The sequence below is a fragment of the Orbicella faveolata genome, unplaced genomic scaffold (assembly GCF_042242905.1).
Source record: "Orbicella faveolata isolate gen_17 unplaced genomic scaffold, um_ofav_v1 contig_24, whole genome shotgun sequence".
Lineage (NCBI taxonomy): Eukaryota > Metazoa > Cnidaria > Anthozoa > Scleractinia > Merulinidae > Orbicella > Orbicella faveolata.
Window position 1 is genome coordinate 10482193 of NW_028301552.1, and position 19423 is coordinate 10501615.

The following is a 19423-nucleotide window of genomic DNA, read 5'->3' on the forward strand; positions in this document are numbered from 1 at the left end:
CACAGATTTCCTTCGAATTCGCCTTTACAAACAGAAAAACAAACACATTTATAAAGATCTTAAAACTGCATGGTAAATGGTAACATAAAAACCATTTTTGGTATGTTTTTAATGACAAAATCGTAAAATCTTTGCAACAGCGTATTTAGCGTCTCTGACAGCCTTCCTCTGGTTCAGCCAAAATACAGTCTAAATACCTTTTGCTCAAAACCATAAACTAATCACGTGTTGAATTGGCTTACCACTTCCATTTCATAACATAAAACATAGGGGTAACCACGCGTTTTTTGAAGTTATTGATCTTTTTTGAAAACTTTCATGGTACCCGTTACATTTTTTCCTGTCACCTCCCCAGCAAGTAAAACATTTGCGTATTTCGCACTTGTTTTTCGCGTGCACTACGTCATCTGCAGGTACGAATTTAAAATTGGATTTCAGTACAGTTTTCGACAGATAACAGCTAGTTTTTCCGCTGGAAGACGTTGACAGCTAGTGGTTAGCGATATGCTGCTATTTTGGTGTTCCTGGTTTAAGTACGAGTTAATTAAACTTGATTTCGTCAAAGTAGGAAAATTTTGCTTTCTTTTAGTCGTGTACTTGGTAGCGTAGTTGATTGTGTCAATGTCAACCCCAGCGCGCGCGTGGCGCTTAAACCATGCCTTGCGTGATGCGCAGAAAGTATGCGCACTTACAAAAGTAGGCACAGTCCTTAAACTCATTTTTTCATATAAATGTTTGTGCACCAGGCCTCGCTTTGATAGAGAGGCTTAAGGTGGCTCAAAAGAGTTTCCAGCACTTATATTTGGATGGGTCGTTATAACCACTCTTTATCACTTGATGCTACAATCATGGTATCAATAAGCTGCCCAATCATTAGTGAACACGTTAAATTTTCGAAAATTTAAGGTGGCTCTGAACCCCATGTACAGAATTTTTTTAAACTTCGCCAAAAGTTGCGTCTTATCATGATCATCAAGAGTTGATAATATAAAAAAATTTCACCGTGCCGTTTTTGAATTATAAGCCCCTAAAGCAGAAATTAAGGGGGTTTTTAGGAGGTCATACTGTTGCTATGGTAACCTATTGTGCCACGAAAATGATAACAACGTGTTCACCAATGATTGGGCAGTTTTTTGGTACCATGATTGTAGCATCAAGTGATAAAGAGTGGTTATAACGACCCATCAAAATCTAAGTGTTGGAAACCGTTTAGAGCCACCTTAAAGCAACTCGAAAATGGGCTATTGGTGAAAGGCATCAAAGTAATTGTAACTAAAACAGCAAAAACCACTACACGAATTATTGGGGTCGATAATCACTTTCAAGAAAAACAATTGTGCCTCTTAAAACTCCTTGCAAAATCTTTTCCAAAAAGGAAAAGAAAAATTCCCCAAAATAACTTTATTAGCCCCCAAAGAAAGTAAAACATACTTCTCCCACTGCTGATGCTCCGTGGACTTCCAAGGTTCCAGTTTGACCATCCTAGAGATGTTAGCCTCCACGTCATCACCGCTAAGCCATAACTCGCAGGCGCTTGCACACGCCAAAGAAAAGACGTAAGAGCCCGTCATCGGTGGCTGGAAAATATACACTAACAATAAGTACAGGTTATCTTATGGGCAATTACCAACTGATTTTATTTGAGTTCCCAAACTTTTGCAGTTTGCCAAATTTTAAAGTCAAATTTAATTCTTAATTGTACAAAGATATCAAATAACCATTTATTTAGACACGCAACGTCTATGACGCCCAGATGCTATGCTATGTATGGTGTATCACACACGCTACAAAATGTTTGGGAGGTGAGAACTTTCAAGTGTCTACAAGGCGCAATTCAATACGTGTCCGACAACTGACCGCTAAACAGAATACCTATCACGTCAAGAACAAAACAAAGCCGAGCACATTGCCTTCTGCCTAAACCAATAACCAGTCAGTTTTAATCCCAGCTAGCAAGTGAGCCAGCCGGCCAACCAAGGAGACAGACTCATTGAGTCAGAAGTTACATTTGCAATTTCACACGGTAACGAGTTCCTTACCTGATAAAAAGTAGAGAGCCGCTGGCCATAACCATCGCTATCATTGAGAGTGGCGTCAAATTTCGTCAATACTTCGACGAAATCTGGGCTTTCGGGAAACTTGGAATGACGATAAAGTTCTTCGACAGTGTCCCCACTGATTGAGGTGTAAACTTCCCGGTAAACCCCTACAACTGGTAAAAAGTGTCACGCCCTTCGGTTAAAAACTATATCAGGCCTTGACGGACAAGCTTAGAATATGGCAGCAAATAAAGGTTTTGGTCGACCTGGACTAACCGTGTTAACCACCCTCGAGTCTGTGTACACTGAACATTGGCAGTAATGTTACTGTTTGTTTGCTATTTCTTTAGATGAAATTATTAAGTTGTTATGGACTCGTCCCTCGCAATTGAAAAGGTTGAATAATCGTTTTGTGATCATGACATTTAAGCCTTTAAACAGTTGAAACTTTGGAAATGAGAATGCTGATTATGTTTGAATAAGTTGCACGGTTCAGGGACAATTTCACTAAACCAGTTTCTTTACTTACCTTTTCCAGATCCACGCAAATCTGCAACAACAAAACAATCTCATGAGTTGATTTTTAAAATGTGCACCAAGCAAAAACAGCAAGTATTGAGGAATGTTCTCTCCTTCCAACCCTTTCGTGGAGTGCGGGGGGCGGGCGGGACAATACATATGCAGTATCGTTAGAGGTTTAGCACTTGCTGGGGCTACACATATCGTAACGTACTTATCGTATTATTAAGTAAAAGCAGAAATTAACGTACCAACACAAGAAGAACCCTCTTTTCCGAAATCTTCTTTGTAAATACAAATATATGAGCCGGCAGTGTTTATACAATCCGAAAATACAGGACATTGCATGGAGCTGCATTCATCAACATCTAGAGAAAGAAGTAAAACGAAAATTTCAGTCGCTGACCTGGACCGGCCGTGGATAACAGTCAATATGCAAATGACTGAAAAACATGAAACCTTATCATTACCAACACAGAGCTCTCCATCTAATTTAAATCCTGCTTTACACTGGCAAGAAAAGAAGACGCCATTCTCACGACACTCGGCATTTGCTTGACAATAATCCTCCTCCGCTGTGCAGTATGGCGAACCCACAGAACGAGCTGAAGTACAAGGAAAACATGAAAAACGTTAACTGACTTGAACAAAAGTTTTAATGAGAGAAAATTATAAGAGGTATTTTACAGCTTTAGAACGAGGAAGCGATGGCACCTCTTATGAAAGAGGCGAAGTTGGAAGACAAGAAAGAGAATGAATTTTTTCTGGCCATTACTGATACATTACGAATCAAAGGTTTGTGGCTTAGTAATTATCTCTGGTGTCGAGTGCTGCATATTGCATACACCTTATGCAACAAACAAGAAGAGATTTGCAAAACCAGCAACAGATTTGCAAAAACAATGCAACAAGAGTTTGCAAAGTCAACAAGTCACGTTTTCCTTAGTTTACCTGAAGTTTTACAGACGGCCATAGAGAAATTCCCAGCTGCGGAAACGAGCTCGTCATAATCTCGGATATACCAGATCTCGTCGTTGCTCTCGAATAATTGTTCGAAGTCCTCACTAATATTCACCCCTACAGCCGCCATGATAACCCTGACGCCTTCGCCCTTTATTTCACTTGCTACCGCAGCAGGTTGAAGATATGAAGGACACAAAGTTGAAGAACGATTCAGGTTATCACTGACAATTAGGACTATCACTTTGGCATTGGAAGACACAGGGACCTGCTCAGCATTAAAGTAAGTGTTAAATACATCGTTTATGGCCAGATCGAGTCGACCCGGTCCTGTTAAGGAGGCAAGAGATTCCAATGAGGCTAGGAATTCTTTGTTGTTTTTTGAAACACCCAAAGCGATCTGATGTTCGACAGTGTCTCCATATACACTCACAGCCAGGCGATGTCCGTCCGATAGAATAAACTTGGTCGCTATTAGCTGTAAGAACAGTTTTTGTGATGCCAATACGTTTTCGGCGCCCCCGGCATTCAACAGAAAGGACACGTCCGTTGTGACTTCACAAGATGGTCCCCCAGGTCCTTGAGAAAGAAAACCAGAATATAAATTCATAGCATCCTATACTACTTGAATTTTCTGATAAAGAAAGCTTCTTGGTTGCCAAGGGAAAACGAAAAGAGGGTTTAAAATCAAGTTGTTGATATTTTTTATAAAAATTTGCAATTTTAATCCTAATCAGAAGCACTTTTCTCAACTTTACTCGACTTTACACGTAAGGAGGCACGTAAATGTTGACCTTCCAACGGGTTTGGCGCTATGTTTCCTCTCTTGGAAGGATATCCAGGAAGTTTGTGTTTTCTTTTTTAATTGATAATACCTGTACACGAAATACCGTCGCCAGTAAACCCGGTAATACATTCACACAGAAACGAGCCATCAGTGTTAGAGCACTCAGCCAAGCTGGAACAATTATCCGTATTTAAACTACACTCGTCAACATCTGACAAAAGAAAAAAAAGCAAGATGATAGAAATCAGTTTAGAGTATAACGAAAGACAGACACGTTTTCGCTGCTCCGCTTCGCCAGGCAAGTCGCCAAGCAAGCTGAATTTTTCTACTAAAAATATAAATCTCAATCAAGTTAAGAAGCTATTTTGCGAAATGCATTTTTACTTTATAACTATTTTTTAACCAACCATCTTTTTGTAACCTGAATGTAATTTGTTAAGGAACTGTTTTTAACTAACTAATAAACACATCACATCAAGAGAAAGCACAAAAAGATCATTAGGGCAATACGATCGGTTTATTTACCTTTACAATGTTTTTTGTTTGAGTCCCACTCTCGTCCAGGCCCACAGTCACAACTGTAAGTCCCTTCTGTATTAATACAGGCTTCATTGCTGGGGCAGTTATGCGCTCCCGTGGTACACTCGTCCACGTCTTGGAAGGAAACAAATTAACTGCATTATTTTAGGCACAATTCAAAACCGAAAAAAGTTGACGAAAAAAAGTTGGGCAGTTCTTTATTTCGTCGGTTACCGTTTATCGCAAAGGCAAGGTATTTCAGTAGCGCTTCACTACTAGCAAGAAAAGCGAGTGAGAGTATTTAGCCTCTACTTTAATATTGAACCAATTGTTACTAGAAAGAAAGACAACCCAACGTAAAACAATTTTAGTACCTTTACAGATGATAAAAGAGCATAGTAAAGTAAAGCCAAAGCAATTACGAATAGGATTTCCACTCTGCAACGAAAAGCGCTTTAATGACTTAAGGTCATTCCACTGAAATAGAACCTGCACTGAGATTTTTATGAAACTTTGCCTATTGATTGTTTATATTATAGGAACTTAAATTTTGAAATAAAAATGAGGGGTCCCCATGTTCGTTTAGGAGCAACAGCACCTTGTTTATACCCATATAAATCCTTATAGAGCGGTTTTCAATTGAGTGTCGAAAGTAATTAGACAATTACTTTGGTTTTGGTTTTGGTTTAACTTCGGTTTGAGATTGGCTGAGTAGTCTAATTGGTAAGTAATTAGTTTGATTTGGGTTTTACGACACTCAATTGAAAACCGCTCTAATAGCACCATGATTGCAGTCACGATTGCTTGCTAAATCCACGTTTCCGACGATTGCTTTTTGTTCTACACTGAGAATTGGTCCGTATTTGTCTCACACAGAGAAATTTATTACTCAATTCAAAACAACAGAAAAAAATGATAGGTCACCATACTCGTTTGCGAGAAAATGACGATTTACCTCTATGGCGAGGTCCAGCTGTAAACAAAAAGCCGCCATTTTTTAATGCGCGCGCGCTAATCACGCGTGAAATTATGCGCAGTAGGGATGCGCAATGCAATACTGGGGAATAACCTTAAGATCATTCCCCAGAATTGCATTGCGCATCCTCACTGCGCATGATTTATGGCGTCATTAGCGCGCGTTCGTGCACGAGCACATTGAAAACATGGCCGATTTGCCTTGATATTGAGTTCTGACAGTTGAAAAATGGCTATAGCTCACTAACGAGCTCGGGCACCTCAAATTTTTGTTCAGTCATTTTAATCAACTAATCATTAGCTTTGCGTGAGAAAAGACTAATCTGATTTCTATTGTTGAAAATTGAATAAATAAGCAAAATAGCGGCTGCACTGTAGTCTTTTCTATTTTGCAGTTTGATAGCCGTGGCAAACAATTTGATTCTAATATTTTAGCAAGGATTCAGCTGTCTGTCAAAATCGAACTTAAAAAGTTTATTTGTGTCCGGCTCAAGTATTGACTGTAGTTTGAGGCGTGCTTTCATGAGTGCGGGCTCACAAAGAGTTTACAATAACTTGGAATGCGTTCTTGTAATAAGCATTAAATAACGCTAAAATGGGACATTTTCAATGCCTCACTGCTCCTTAACGAGCATGGCACACCCCTTTTTTATTTTATAGTTAAAGTTCTCATATGATAAATATTCATTGGACAAAGTTTGAACAAAAATCTATGTGCAGTTTTATTTCAGGGGAATTACCTTAAAGAGACTAAGTAATTAATGAAGTAATTAACCGAGTGAGTCCAAGTGTCGCAAAACCAAAACCAAACACGCTGGCCAACACAAAGGACCCAGACAATACAGTGAACCAATTAAAACTCGAAGTAGATATATATGTAGATGACACGAAGCGCCGAAAAACATGTTCGAGAGAGTCGTGCAAGATTAGCTTGAGTTTAACTTCTGATTGGATGACATAGTGTTGCGAATCAAGCACCGTACTAATGCAAAACCAAAGCAAATGCAAATCACTTTCACTCAAGTGAAACTGTTCTACTTAATCTTTCAGATTGAATTGGTTTTTGCTCTTTTGAATGAGAAACTGGCACCACTGCCAAAGAAAAAGAGCTTTTTTGAGTCGTCACTTTAACTTGCTAATGATAAAGTTTGTTACCTGTACACAAACCACCCTCGCCAGTGAATCCTACAATACACTCACAAAGGTATGAGCCATCAGTGTTGATGCAATGAGTCAGACTGGAACAGTCATCTGTTTCTAAACTGCACTCATTAATATCTAATAAAAGAATGTAAACTGTTATGATGTAGTTGAAATATGTAGGAAATTTTTTCCTGTCAAATATTCGTCAGTATAACGTTCTTTGGGGTATGTTTGTTTGGAAGGGTTGAAGACTTAGAACGGTCGCTGTTCTAATAAATGATAAACGAAATTATTCACAGTTATGAATGTGTTCCACGACGCCAAAGCGACTTAAACCCTAAAATGCATAAATTAAAATAGTAACATATTTTCCGCGGTTTTGTGTTACCTTTACATCTCATTTTATTTGAGTTCCACTTTAACCCAGCCCCACAGTCACAAGAGTATGTTCCTTCAGCATTGACACAGGCTCCATCACTGCTGCAAGTATGTGATCCTGTACTACACTCATCCACATCTTTTAGGGAAATGAAAGCAAAAAATAAGTTATACTTCACCTCACAATGTTGAGCAATTCAAATCCTTTTGGGAAAAAAGTGTCGTTTCTCTTCTCATTTGCTTTGTTTTGAAGAACTTGCACCATAAGTAAGTGATCAGAAAGAACACTATTTGTCATCAAGACTGAAGCCTGTTACCTGTGCATGAAACACCATCACCAGTGTATCCTGCTACGCACTCGCACAGGTACCAGCCATCAGTGTTCGTACAGGTAGCCAAATCGGAACAGTCATCTGTGTCTGACCTACACTCGTCAACATCTGATAAAAGAGAAGAAAGCTTCTCTATCAGAAAACAGCTCAAGTACAACTAAAATATTTTATCGTCATAAAGGGAGTGGTCGTCAGGAGAGTAGAGACTTGTGAGAGAAGAGACTTAAGAATGGCTGACTGTTAGGACCGAGAAACGCTGGTCAACGACCCATTTGGCAAATCGCTCATATTTTGCCCAAAGATACCCTTAGGTGACCTAATTCTAAAAATCATATTTAAAGGTTCCAGCGAATTTTTATTTTTCAGAAATTCGCGAAAATTTGAAAGCGCGGTCAAAGTGCGGTTTTTCGTGTAATAGAATGACCGAAATAAGGTGCGAGGACGAAGCGCTGCTAAAGCCTTAAAACAACTTCAATTGACTTCAAACTCCACACAAATGTGGAACAACCACTCTAATTTATTCCTCGTTTTAAACTAATCTCAGAGATGTTGATATAGTGGTTTTCCGAATCACTTTATTAACACCTATGAAGCGTGTGAAAAATAACGGCAAAATATAGGTCATGTTTAACAGCATCAAAATGCATCTGGTACCTCACTTTCCGATTATTTTACTTTACAGCCTTAAAATATCATTATTAAACATACGCCATGCCAAGTTTCATGCTCGAACTCGCAGTATTTCCCTTTGAGAAAAACGAAAATCTATGTCAATGTGTTGGGCGCAAATAACACAATAATGCTACACGAACAAGAGACAAATCAATTGCAATGGCGAAAGTAAAAGGCTGTCATTAATTAAAATCCCGTCAATTCACTGCTATCAGTAGAAACATAATGCCAGCCGATCTCCGTTCAAGTTCATGAAGTCGAGAGGTTAATCCGGCGATGTATTACCGGCACAACAACAAAAGCAAACCGAGGTCATCAAAAGTGTAAGTTTAAAAGTGTAGTGGTAAGTTCCAAATAAATTTCGCCTATATAAATTGGAAACAAGAAGTGAAACGGTCTGACCCGAAACAAATAAACAAAATATTAATACGACTAATTTAATCCGAAAATGTTACAGAAAACATACCTAAAAGCCGTCGATTCCCCTCAATACCACTCCACATTGCCTTAAAGAGCCCAAGCTTTCTGCTGTAAGAATCAGGGGCCTCATGAATCTGTTTTATCATATCGGCAACCATGCTGCGTGGCTGATATTCGAGACTCAGTAAAAGTTGTCACACAACCGTACGAATAGCCCAGTCACGCTTTCACTGCTCTTGCGCAAATGGTCAACCTTTACATAATTTACATAAACCGACTACAGGTTTAAAGTAGTGACAGTAGATTGAAATGCGCTGTTTAAAGCTGTCCTATCCAGGAGCAATTATTTCTTGTTCTTGCATGGCTCTTAGCTGTAGCTACAGCCCGGCGGGGAGGGGGGCGGGAGGGGGTAATCCTGGAAATTTCGTATATCTGTATGCCGTGGAAGATAAAGTGGTCTCCAGCTCTTAACGCCAACACTGAAACACCAGATGATTCTCGAAGTATCACAAGGATCACTAAGCTAAATAATTTTCAGTTTAGCTCCGCTGAATCAATTACCTGTTGGCGCGCAGATTGCATTGACCGTAGACAGGCGGGAAACGTTTAAACCGGAAAAGCCTGTTGCACATTGTAATTTAGCGTTGTCCAACACGCAATCGGTCTGGTTGTCATGCTACTCGTATTTCATAAAATCTCAAGTTTTCTTTCGGCACATACTGGGGTGACATACTATTAGATGGGCATGGGCGAGAGCCACGAGTCAAGTCAGTCAACTCCCAAAGCTTAACAGAAGAGTGATGGTGAATCACAGGTGGAAGGACTTCAGATTGTCCCTACGCTTTACCCTGATAGGCCTCTGTGTTACTCTAATGAACTGATGCTGTTATAATGATACTATTTAGCTTTATGAACATGCTAATGGTTAAGGGTTTCTTTTGCTATTGAATCAGACATCGCTCTTTCTTTATTTCTGCTGAAAGCATCGTTCTCTGAAGGAGACTTCAGGTCATTTTCTAAAAAGGTACGAACACTGCGACCTTAACATCAGTGCCATTATCAACGGGTATGACCGGGGAACTGTCTGCTGATGTTTCCATGGATAGTAACCATGCACGGTAGGGTTGTATTAATGTCTTGAAAGCGGCTGCATTCGTGTCTTTCATATGCTGTCTACTTTAGACAGGCACTTGTCTCTGGAGAAATGTACTCAGTCCGTGGAGAGACATTCCCTTATGAACTTAGCCAAAATGTGCTACAAACCCTGCTTGGAGCAAGCGTTGGCGCTTAACTCAAAGCCACAATAGGTCACCAAGAAGTCCCTGTTGCTTTAAAAGAGGGTTGCGCTTTCAGGGCAGTCAGTGACCAGCAGCAATCGTATCTTATAGGAAAATTCCGCATTGGCCTAAAGAACCTGAAACTGCCTATGCTACGGTGCGGTTGCGAAGACTTGGGACTAGATATACCTGTCCCACTCGTGCACGGAAAAGCTCCATACTCGGCGCTTCTGAAGTATTTTACTAGCAACTGCACTTGCCGGAAGTATTCTTAGGAACTGTCGGTGTTTGGCTTCTTCGATATTTAGCAAGCATCTCTTGCGGGGGGGGGGGGGGGGGAGGGAGGGGGGGGAGACGATCGTTAAAATTTTTGTAGAGAGGGAGAGGGAGTAGAGGAGGAAGATCCTTAAGAGAAAAACTAACGGCCGAATCGTCTCAACCTCGTTCCCAGGGTCTCTCATGGTACCGCCCCCCTTGAGCTTTATCAACTTAAAAACAGATGATATGATGTACTTTGTTTTCGACACTGCGCGCAGACGCAGCGCAACAGTGCCTTAACAAACTGATCACTCTAGAAAATCTGAAGCATAGCTCTTGCCAACAGCTTATTTTCCTTAAAACAGTTTTTCACAAAGAACTACTTATTTATGATTCTTGTACACTGCAAAAGAAACCCTTGACCACTAGCATGTTCATAAAGCTAAATAGTGTCATTGTAACAGCATCAGTTCATTAGAGTAACACAGAGGCCTATCAGGGTAAAGCGTAGGGACAATCTGAAGTCCTTCCACTTGTGGTTCACTATCACTCTTCTGTTAAGCTTTGGGAGTTGACTGACTTGACTCGTGGCTCTCGCCCATGCCCATCTAGTAGTATGTCACCCCAGTATGTGTCGAAAGAAAACTTGAGATTTTATGAAATACGAGTAGCATGACAACCAGACCGATTGCGTGTTGGACAACGCTAAATTACAATGTGCAACAGGCTTTTCCGGTTTAAACGTTTTCTCGCCTGTCTACGGTCAATGCAATCTGCGTGCCAACAGGTAATTGACTCAGCGGAGCTAAACTGAAAATTATTTAGCTTAGTGATCCTTGTGATACTTCGAGAATCATCTGGTGTTTCAGTGTTGGCGTTAAGAGCTGGAGACCACTTTATCTTCCACGGCATACAGATATACGAAATTTCCAGGATTACCCCCTCCCGCCCCCCCTCCCCGCCGGGCTGTAGCTACAGCTCAGAGCCATGCAAGAACAAGAAATAATTGCTCCTGGATAGGACAGCTTTAAACAGCGCATTTCAATCTACTGTCACTACTTTAAACCTGTAGTCGGTTTATGTAAATTATGTAAAGGTTGACCATTTGCGCAAGAGCAGTGAAAGCGTGACTGGGCTATTCGTACGGTTGTGTGACAACTTTTACTGAGTCTCGAATATCAGCCACGCAGCATGGTTGCCGATATGATAAAACAGATTCATGAGGCCCCTGATTCTTACAGCAGAAAGCTTGGGCTCTTTAAGGCAATGTGGAGTGGTATTGAGGGGAATCGACGGCTTTTAGGTATGTTTTCTGTAACATTTTCGGATTAAATTAGTCGTATTAATATTTTGTTTATTTGTTTCGGGTCAGACCGTTTCACTTCTTGTTTCCAATTTATATAGGCGAAATTTATTTGGAACTTACCACTACACTTTTAAACTTACACTTTTGATGACCTCGGTTTGCTTTTGTTGTTGTGCCGGTAATACATTGCCGGATTAACCTCTCGACTTCATGAACTTGAACGGAGATCGGCTGTTTACCAAATTAGAGTAAAGGCGCGATTTTGATTGGCTTCGAGATATTTCAAGTCGACTATTAATTTGCAGTCTTTTAACGTCCTTAATGCTAAACAGCATTCCAAGTTGACCCATTATTGTGTCTTAACGAACTTAAAGCGTTTTGCTGAATCGAAAACATTAAGGTTCCAGGAAATCTCTTGCGTTTGTTATGGCAACCATTCACAGTGTTGTTTACGTTAAGGCCGAAATACACGCGATGACAAACTAGACATGACGGCGGACAGGATATTAAACAAAGTTAACGCTCAATGCTCCGAAAACGTCTAAAAACAGTTTTCATGTAGTGGACATTATGTTTCTATTGATAGCAGTGAATTGACGGGATTTTAATTAATGACAGCCTTTTACTTTCGCCATTGCAATTGATTTGTCTCTTGTTCGTGTAGCATTATTGTGTTATTTGCGCCCAACACATTGACATAGATTTTCGTTTTTCTCAAAGGGAAATACTGCGAGTTCGAGCATGAAACTTGGCATGGCGTATGTTTAATAATGATATTTTAAGGCTGTAAAGTAAAATAATCGGAAAGTGAGGTACCAGATGCATTTTGATGCTGTTAAACATGACCTATATTTTGCCGTTATTTTTCACACGCTTCATAGGTGTTAATAAAGTGATTCGGAAAACCACTATATCAACATCTCTGAGATTAGTTTAAAACGAGGAATAAATTAGAGTGGTTGTTCCACATTTGTGTGGAGTTTGAAGTCAATTGAAGTTGTTTTAAGGCTTTAGCAGCGCTTCGTCCTCGCACCTTATTTCGGTCATTCTATTACACGAAAAACCGCACTTTGACCACGCTTTCAAATTTTCGCGAATTTCTGAAAAATAAAAATTCGCTGGAACCTTTAAATATGATTTTTAGAATTAGGTCACCTAAGGGTATCTTTGGGCAAAATATGAGCGATTTGCCAAATGGGTCGTTGACCAGCGTTTCTCGGTCCTAACAGTCAGCCATTCTTAATAAGGCGTAATTCTTTCCCTGAAATATGGGATTCTGGTCCATAGGAAGTAGCCTGTACTTTGGTCAGGTTTCCCTGGCCAATGTACCATTACTACATCAGATGTCCAAAGCAACGTCGACCTATATCGGACTACATTATCCTGACCTATATAAAACATTTACAAAAGTATAAAAAGGAGGAGTCTGTCAAGCAACAGTAGGAACTTTAATCGCATTTCTAAAAGCAATAAAATTTCTTACATATCATATTTGCAGTATTACCTTGACATTGCATTTTCTTCGAGTTCCACTTTAACCCAGGTTTACAGTCACAAGAATATGTTCCTTCAGCATTGACACAGGCTCCATCACTGCTGCAGGTATGTGATCCCGTACTACACTCATCCACATCTTGAAAGTAAACCACAATGATCAATTATAGTAAATGGTTTGAACCCAGGAGTATTACACTATTCCCATGACTCTGAAGATGACTTCCGCTCAGGTTGTTGAAACGTCAGTCACCAACAACAGTTCTTTTAAGAACTACCCTCACCCGGACGATCACACTATACGAAGTAATGATCAATTAATCCCTCAGTCACAATTTTCATCAATTCAAAGGCCGCTTTAGCAAAAGTACTGGTCCTTTTTAACTGTCGCCATTGAATGAGTAAACTAACACTAGTGGTAATCACAAGACAAAAAACGCTATTTCAGCGCGTTTGTTTCGCAATGCTTGTTACCTGTACATAACACCCCATCACCAGTGTATCCTCCTATGCACTCACACAGAAATGAGCCATCAGTGTCCGTGCAAGTGGCCAACTGGGAGCAATCATCTGTATTTGAGCTACACTCGTCAATATCTGATAAAAGAAAAACAGCACTGAATGAAATCAATATGTCAAACAGTTGAGGGGTTAATTATTTTTCTGCTGAGCTGACGACAACTACGACTGTTTGTAAATCAAATGGTTCGTCTTAATTTTAGAGTTCAGTGCATAGTTCCTCTCCCGTATTTCCTGTGTGGAATTGCACGCTACCTGCCAAGCTACTGTATTTTCCTCTATTTTAACCCTAACTGTCTAGCCTGACCCTAACCCTGTGTTTTGAAAGGTTTTTTTGCGATTAATAGATATAGAGTAGAAGTACTGAAATGAAATTGCTAAAGATAATCACTCTCTGGCCAAATATGTGAAGTTGTCTAACTAATTTTACATTATGATCGAACATCATGACCGAGTACCAGAATGAATCATTTTTTAGTCGTGAAGATCGTTTTTGTAGACCATGCTTGCTTTGGAACATGTTAAAAATAACAAATACGAATCCATGGTTTGTTTTGCTTTAATGCCTTTCCAGACTCATGCGAAAAGAACACCCGCATTGAAAAACGTCCAGCAGTACGTCACCATGTACACTTATTGCTTCATGTATGCCTATTGATTGAATTATCAGATTATCTGTGTATTGCAAATTACGTAATTTGTAAATTCCAAACTAAAGATGGCAGATGTCGCTGCCGAAACATGTTTGTCAAACTCAATAGTCTCGTGTTCTTCATTAAATTAAAATGATGATAGAAATATGAAAAACGCCCACTAGGCATGATAAAGATTATTTCAAGCACTGCAACGAACTTCGATTTCATTACGTATGTAGGACAATATCTTTCTTTCAGTTCGCACAGTTACAATGTTACCTTCACATCGCATCGTATTTGAATTCCATTGAAATCCAAGCTCGCAGTCACAGATGTAGGTCCCTTCGCTATTAACACAGGGTTCATTGTTGCGGCAGGTATGTGCTCCTGTGCTACACTCGTCCACATCTTAGAGAAAAAAAAACACATACTATTAGCCGCAATTTGATAGCTTGGCACCAGTTAGTTTTAAAAGTATGCTCCAAGTAATAAGAACTTTTGTCATCGTTGTCAAGAGAAGGACAGTGAAAATTAGGAAGAAAGACGCCGAACGTTGCACTCAATTAGGGAATGTAGGTGGAATGGTCTTAAACTGGCTCTCTTGGAAGCCCTTTCTCTCCCATGGGATGCTTACAAGGCAAACGTGTTTGTTGTTGCTATTTTCAGCAGGCAGACAGGCCAAAAGCTGGCAGAGATAAAAGCTCGAGGTCTTATGAAGTCTTCTCTGGCAGGCACAAGAGATGATGTTTTCTTGTTTTCAGCAAGATTTTCACAGAATTAAAGAAACTGTAGCTGTTCAGCAAACCAGTTATGCTTTGAAAACAGGGTTGTACATTAGGGCTGTAGGTTGATTCAAGAGGTGGTACGCCAGCTCTTTGCTTTGTTTTACAGTACTATCGACAAAGGAAATTTCCACTTCATCTATTAGAAGATCTCATTAATCAATATATATAGGTGTTACAATCGAGGAACGAATTCAAAGAACTGGTTTTCGTAGTTCACGTTCGCCAGACTTCGCAGAGTTTGGTAATTTCACGTTGTTTCATTCCGTTTTGTAGAGCCGAACGGAACGTAAGTCCCTAATACCTGTACACTTCACTCCGTTGCCATCAAAGCCATCCTTGCATGTACAAATAAACCCTTCAGGTAAATCAGTACAGTCTGCGTTCTGATCGCAATTGTTAAACTGCGCATCAGCACATTCATCGAAACCTGTGAGAAAGAGAAAGCGTTGTGTTTCAGTGCAACTTCTTTAAAACAGTCGTAGGAGTCACCACCGACCCAACAATGAAAATACACTTCCTTGACACTTCAAGGTTCGTTAAGGAGAGACGATGTGAGACGGGCTTTAAATAAAATAACCAGAATGGTATTGAAGTATAGGATATTCCTATTATTTCGAAATGGGCTGGATTAAACCGGCAAAAACATCGAGGAAGGGCGGGCCGTTGGTCATCATTTCTGCCTACTCACTTAATCACCAAAACTTACTCACTTTGGACTAGTCGCTGCAGTTGGAGCCAAGCAACACATAGAAACACCAGCTGCAAAAGAATATAACACGATCTCAGCCAACCAAGGTGAGATTCGACAAAAAAAAAATTGTCAAAAACGGATTTTAAAAATAAAGAAAAAATGTCGAAACAACTTTCACCTTCCATTTAAGAGGGTTCATTGCATAGTTGAAATGAACTCAAGAGATGTAACGATATGTGATTTCAGTGAAACCGGGTATGTTTGTGACAACTGAAGAACGTTTGCTGTTAAATAATCGGTAAGCGGTTACCGGTTTCATGACTGCTGGGCCTGAGTGAAAGCGACATCATTCCCGCTGTGAGTATATTAAAAAGCACCTGCTCTAATCAGAAGCCTCTCCCATATCTTATGTGACCTTGACGACCGTAGTTACTAGATGATAAACAAAGACAGCAGCTGCCTTCATAGGTGGCCGGCATATAACAGTCGTAGTCCTTAGTTCAATACTTTTATTCTCCTTACTGACAGCCGTTTATTTCTTCATTTCTGTACTGAGAACTTGGTGGTATATCGGTCCAATGGGATAATTAGAAAGTCCCAATAGTAACAAACACATTTGTATAAAAAATCCCCCATGCGGGCAGAAAGACGATAACAGTGATTAGCTAACGTAAAGAGGCATTCAGTAATAAAATGATTATTTTTGTTAGTTTGGTCCTTTTAACGAGGGTTTTTGTTCCCTTCAGAGTCACTCAGCGTGCGAGTAGCAACAGTAACCAAACAGGCTTAATTTTCTTTCTCTCTCAAGCACAACTCCTCTAGAAAAAAATGATTTTACATATCAGGATCTATCTAAGTCTGCAAACTACGCTGTTATGCGAGTCGAAGAACATCCGACTCACATAGTAGACTCACATGCCTTATGTGAGGCATCCTTTGAGCACTTGCGCACGACAGACGAGAGGCTCCAGAGAAAGTCAACATGTCATAAATGATCTGTTTTAACAGTGTTAAAATAAAAAAAAGCCTAATTAACTCATTAAACTTAATTCACAGGTCTGGAGTAGCAGTTTTGTCAAAGCTAATTTCCAATTCCGCACCATTTTCAGACACATTTTTCAGTAAATGTATTTCCAGGAAAGCCTGAAACTGCCGTCCAGACGCCTCTCCATCCAAAGCCTTTAATTAAACTTGCAGTATGTTTACAGCTTTTAACAATAACAATGATAGGATTATTCTACTTTGAGTTATGACTGGGCGCTAAAAGTTGTCAAAAGATGCCGTTTGATTCTTTGAAATCGGCTTTGAAACACTTGACAACTAAGCGGTAAGGTTATTTCTTATTAATGACGTACAGCCGACCTTGTTAACACGGCAAGATGAAAATGTGATCTAACCATAATACTTTTCGACTGATATCTTTACATAATTTCATTCTGATTTTCAAATCCTCTTCTTGAACTTAAAACAAATGGTGCGATCTATTGTAAGGAACCGTTCATTTTTATAAGGTGGAGAGGGGAGGCTAGTTGAAATTAGGGGGATCATGCCAAAAAATATGGCTCAAAAGAGGGGGCGGGCGGAAAAATATGGCCTCATTGACAGTTTCCACAGTAGTGCAAACGTTCTGCCAGAATTTCTAAAAAAGCGTTTTCAGTTGATTATTTACAGCCACTTAACTGACAAAGGGCCGAACATTTAACCAATAAATAGACAAAATTTAACCGATAACTGACGTTTGCACCCCCCCTCCCCCGCCCCCCCCCCCCCATCCAGACCCTCTATAATAGATGCTGTCATCACAACACCCACATTCAAATAGAAATAGACAAAGCCTGAACACAAAGCCGACATTGCTTCTTTTAAGGAAAGTCACTCGTGGAGGTTCAGCTGTATTTAGCCACCAAATCCTCAATAGGGGTCTAGTTCTTGCTGCAAGGTACCTAGCATAGTAGGGGGTCTGGGGGCACAGTCCCCCGGAAATGTTTGAATTTTCAGACACCCAGGAACGCTATTTTAGGTATTCTGGCAGAACGTTTGCAGTATCATAGATTACATATACATTATACATATATATATACATACATACATACATACATACATACATACATACATACATACATACATACATACATACATACATACATACATACATACATACATACATACATACATACATACATACATACATACATACATACATACATACATACATACATACATACATACATACATACATACATACATACATACATACATACATACATACATACATACATACATACATACATACATACATACATACATACATACATACATACATACATACATACATACATACATACATACATACATACATACATACATACATACATACATACATACATACATACATACATACATACATACATACATACATACATACATACATACATACATACATACATACATACATACATACATACATACATACATACATACATACATACATACATACATACATACATACATACATACATACATACATACATACATACATACATACATACATACATACATACATACATACATACATACATACATACATTCATTACATATCTATATTCAAATTGAAATAGACAACCGTATAACAAAAACCTGACGTTGCCTCTTTTTTATCAAAGGGCAGTAATTTGTGGAGGTTGAGCTATATTTAGCAACCGAATGCTATGTAGGGACTTAGTTCCTGCTGTAGGGAGACGCTACCCCGGGAAATTTCTTAATTTTCAGAACCTCAGGAACCTAAAATTTCTCCTAGAGCATTTTCCAATCAACCAAAAATTCCGAAAATTTCAAAACAGTGACGAATGGTACCGAGATTTCTCGGGAAAGTTTCCAGAAAATCCCGAAATAGTTGAAATTTGAAAAGCGAACCACTCCACCAAAAATTCTGGGTGTTGCAAGAGGAAAATTAAATGGAACGGAAAATCCCGTTGGGAAATTTCCAAATATTTGGGTATATACCTCGCGAGATTTCCCTTCTTCTGGAAATTCCGGAAAATACTGTTCCATTTTCCACTAGTAATTTTCGGAATTGTGGAATCGATGTATAGTGAGAATATTAATCAGACTGAAACTCCCTGAAATCCTTCGAGAGGGCTCCAAAACGCCACGAAAACACAAATAGCACTCATAAATTTGTTCTGATTGGATTTCTTTTCCATATTTCGCGCTGTTATAAAAGATCGTTACATTCCCATACAGTCCATACAAACTCTTGTTTAAGGTGTATTGCAAAACAGAGTGACATATATTAAAATGTTCACGGCTCCCAAGCCCTATGGTGACCGCTATGGTGGTCGGGTATTTGTCAGTTTTTTTTTTTTTTGGCCATTTGTCAGTTGTCAGTTAACCCCATCCAGACCCCCGTAAATGGAGCTAATGAATTTACTCAAAATGCGACCAATCATTCATTGGAACCGTTCATTTTCTTCTGAACTCTACAGTAAAACGATCTATCAAAATTACCGTGATAATCAGGTGCTAACAAGGTGAGTGAATGCGACATTTTACTGGGCTTCAACTAAATTACACATATTTGTCTGTCATCCCATTACTTGCCAATAAGTAAGCAATAAGCAAGTTTACTTAATACTTCTCAAATCATTTCATATTTTGAACTTCCCAAAAGTAGTTAAGAAATTCCATTGAGACCACTTAAATGTTTGCAGGATA

The 19423-nt window shown here is 39.4% G+C and overlaps 2 protein-coding genes across 2 annotated transcripts in view; both read right to left on the reverse strand.

Moving 5' to 3' along the window:
* The window catches only part of LOC110061061 (uncharacterized), a 53824-nt gene extending 37916 nt beyond the window's left edge, over positions 1 to 15908 (reverse strand). Inside the window, exons 1-15 of the mRNA XM_089291657.1 lie at positions 15888 to 15908; positions 15729 to 15777; positions 15320 to 15445; positions 13090 to 13218; positions 7638 to 7760; positions 7331 to 7459; positions 6955 to 7077; positions 4831 to 4959; positions 4394 to 4516; positions 3510 to 4097; positions 3029 to 3163; positions 2810 to 2926; positions 2569 to 2589; positions 2040 to 2206; positions 1432 to 1577 (exon numbers count right to left, since the gene is read on the reverse strand). Coding sequence (XP_089147783.1) covers positions 1432 to 1577; positions 2040 to 2206; positions 2569 to 2589; positions 2810 to 2926; positions 3029 to 3163; positions 3510 to 4097; positions 4394 to 4516; positions 4831 to 4959; positions 6955 to 7077; positions 7331 to 7459; positions 7638 to 7760; positions 13090 to 13218; positions 15320 to 15445; positions 15729 to 15777; positions 15888 to 15908 — 2126 coding nt within the window. The remainder of the gene's footprint in view (positions 1 to 1431; positions 1578 to 2039; positions 2207 to 2568; positions 2590 to 2809; positions 2927 to 3028; positions 3164 to 3509; positions 4098 to 4393; positions 4517 to 4830; positions 4960 to 6954; positions 7078 to 7330; positions 7460 to 7637; positions 7761 to 13089; positions 13219 to 15319; positions 15446 to 15728; positions 15778 to 15887) is intronic.
* The window catches only part of LOC110061010 (polycystin family receptor for egg jelly-like), a 353714-nt gene that overhangs the window by 168214 nt on the left and 166077 nt on the right, over positions 1 to 19423 (reverse strand). The window lies entirely within an intron of this gene.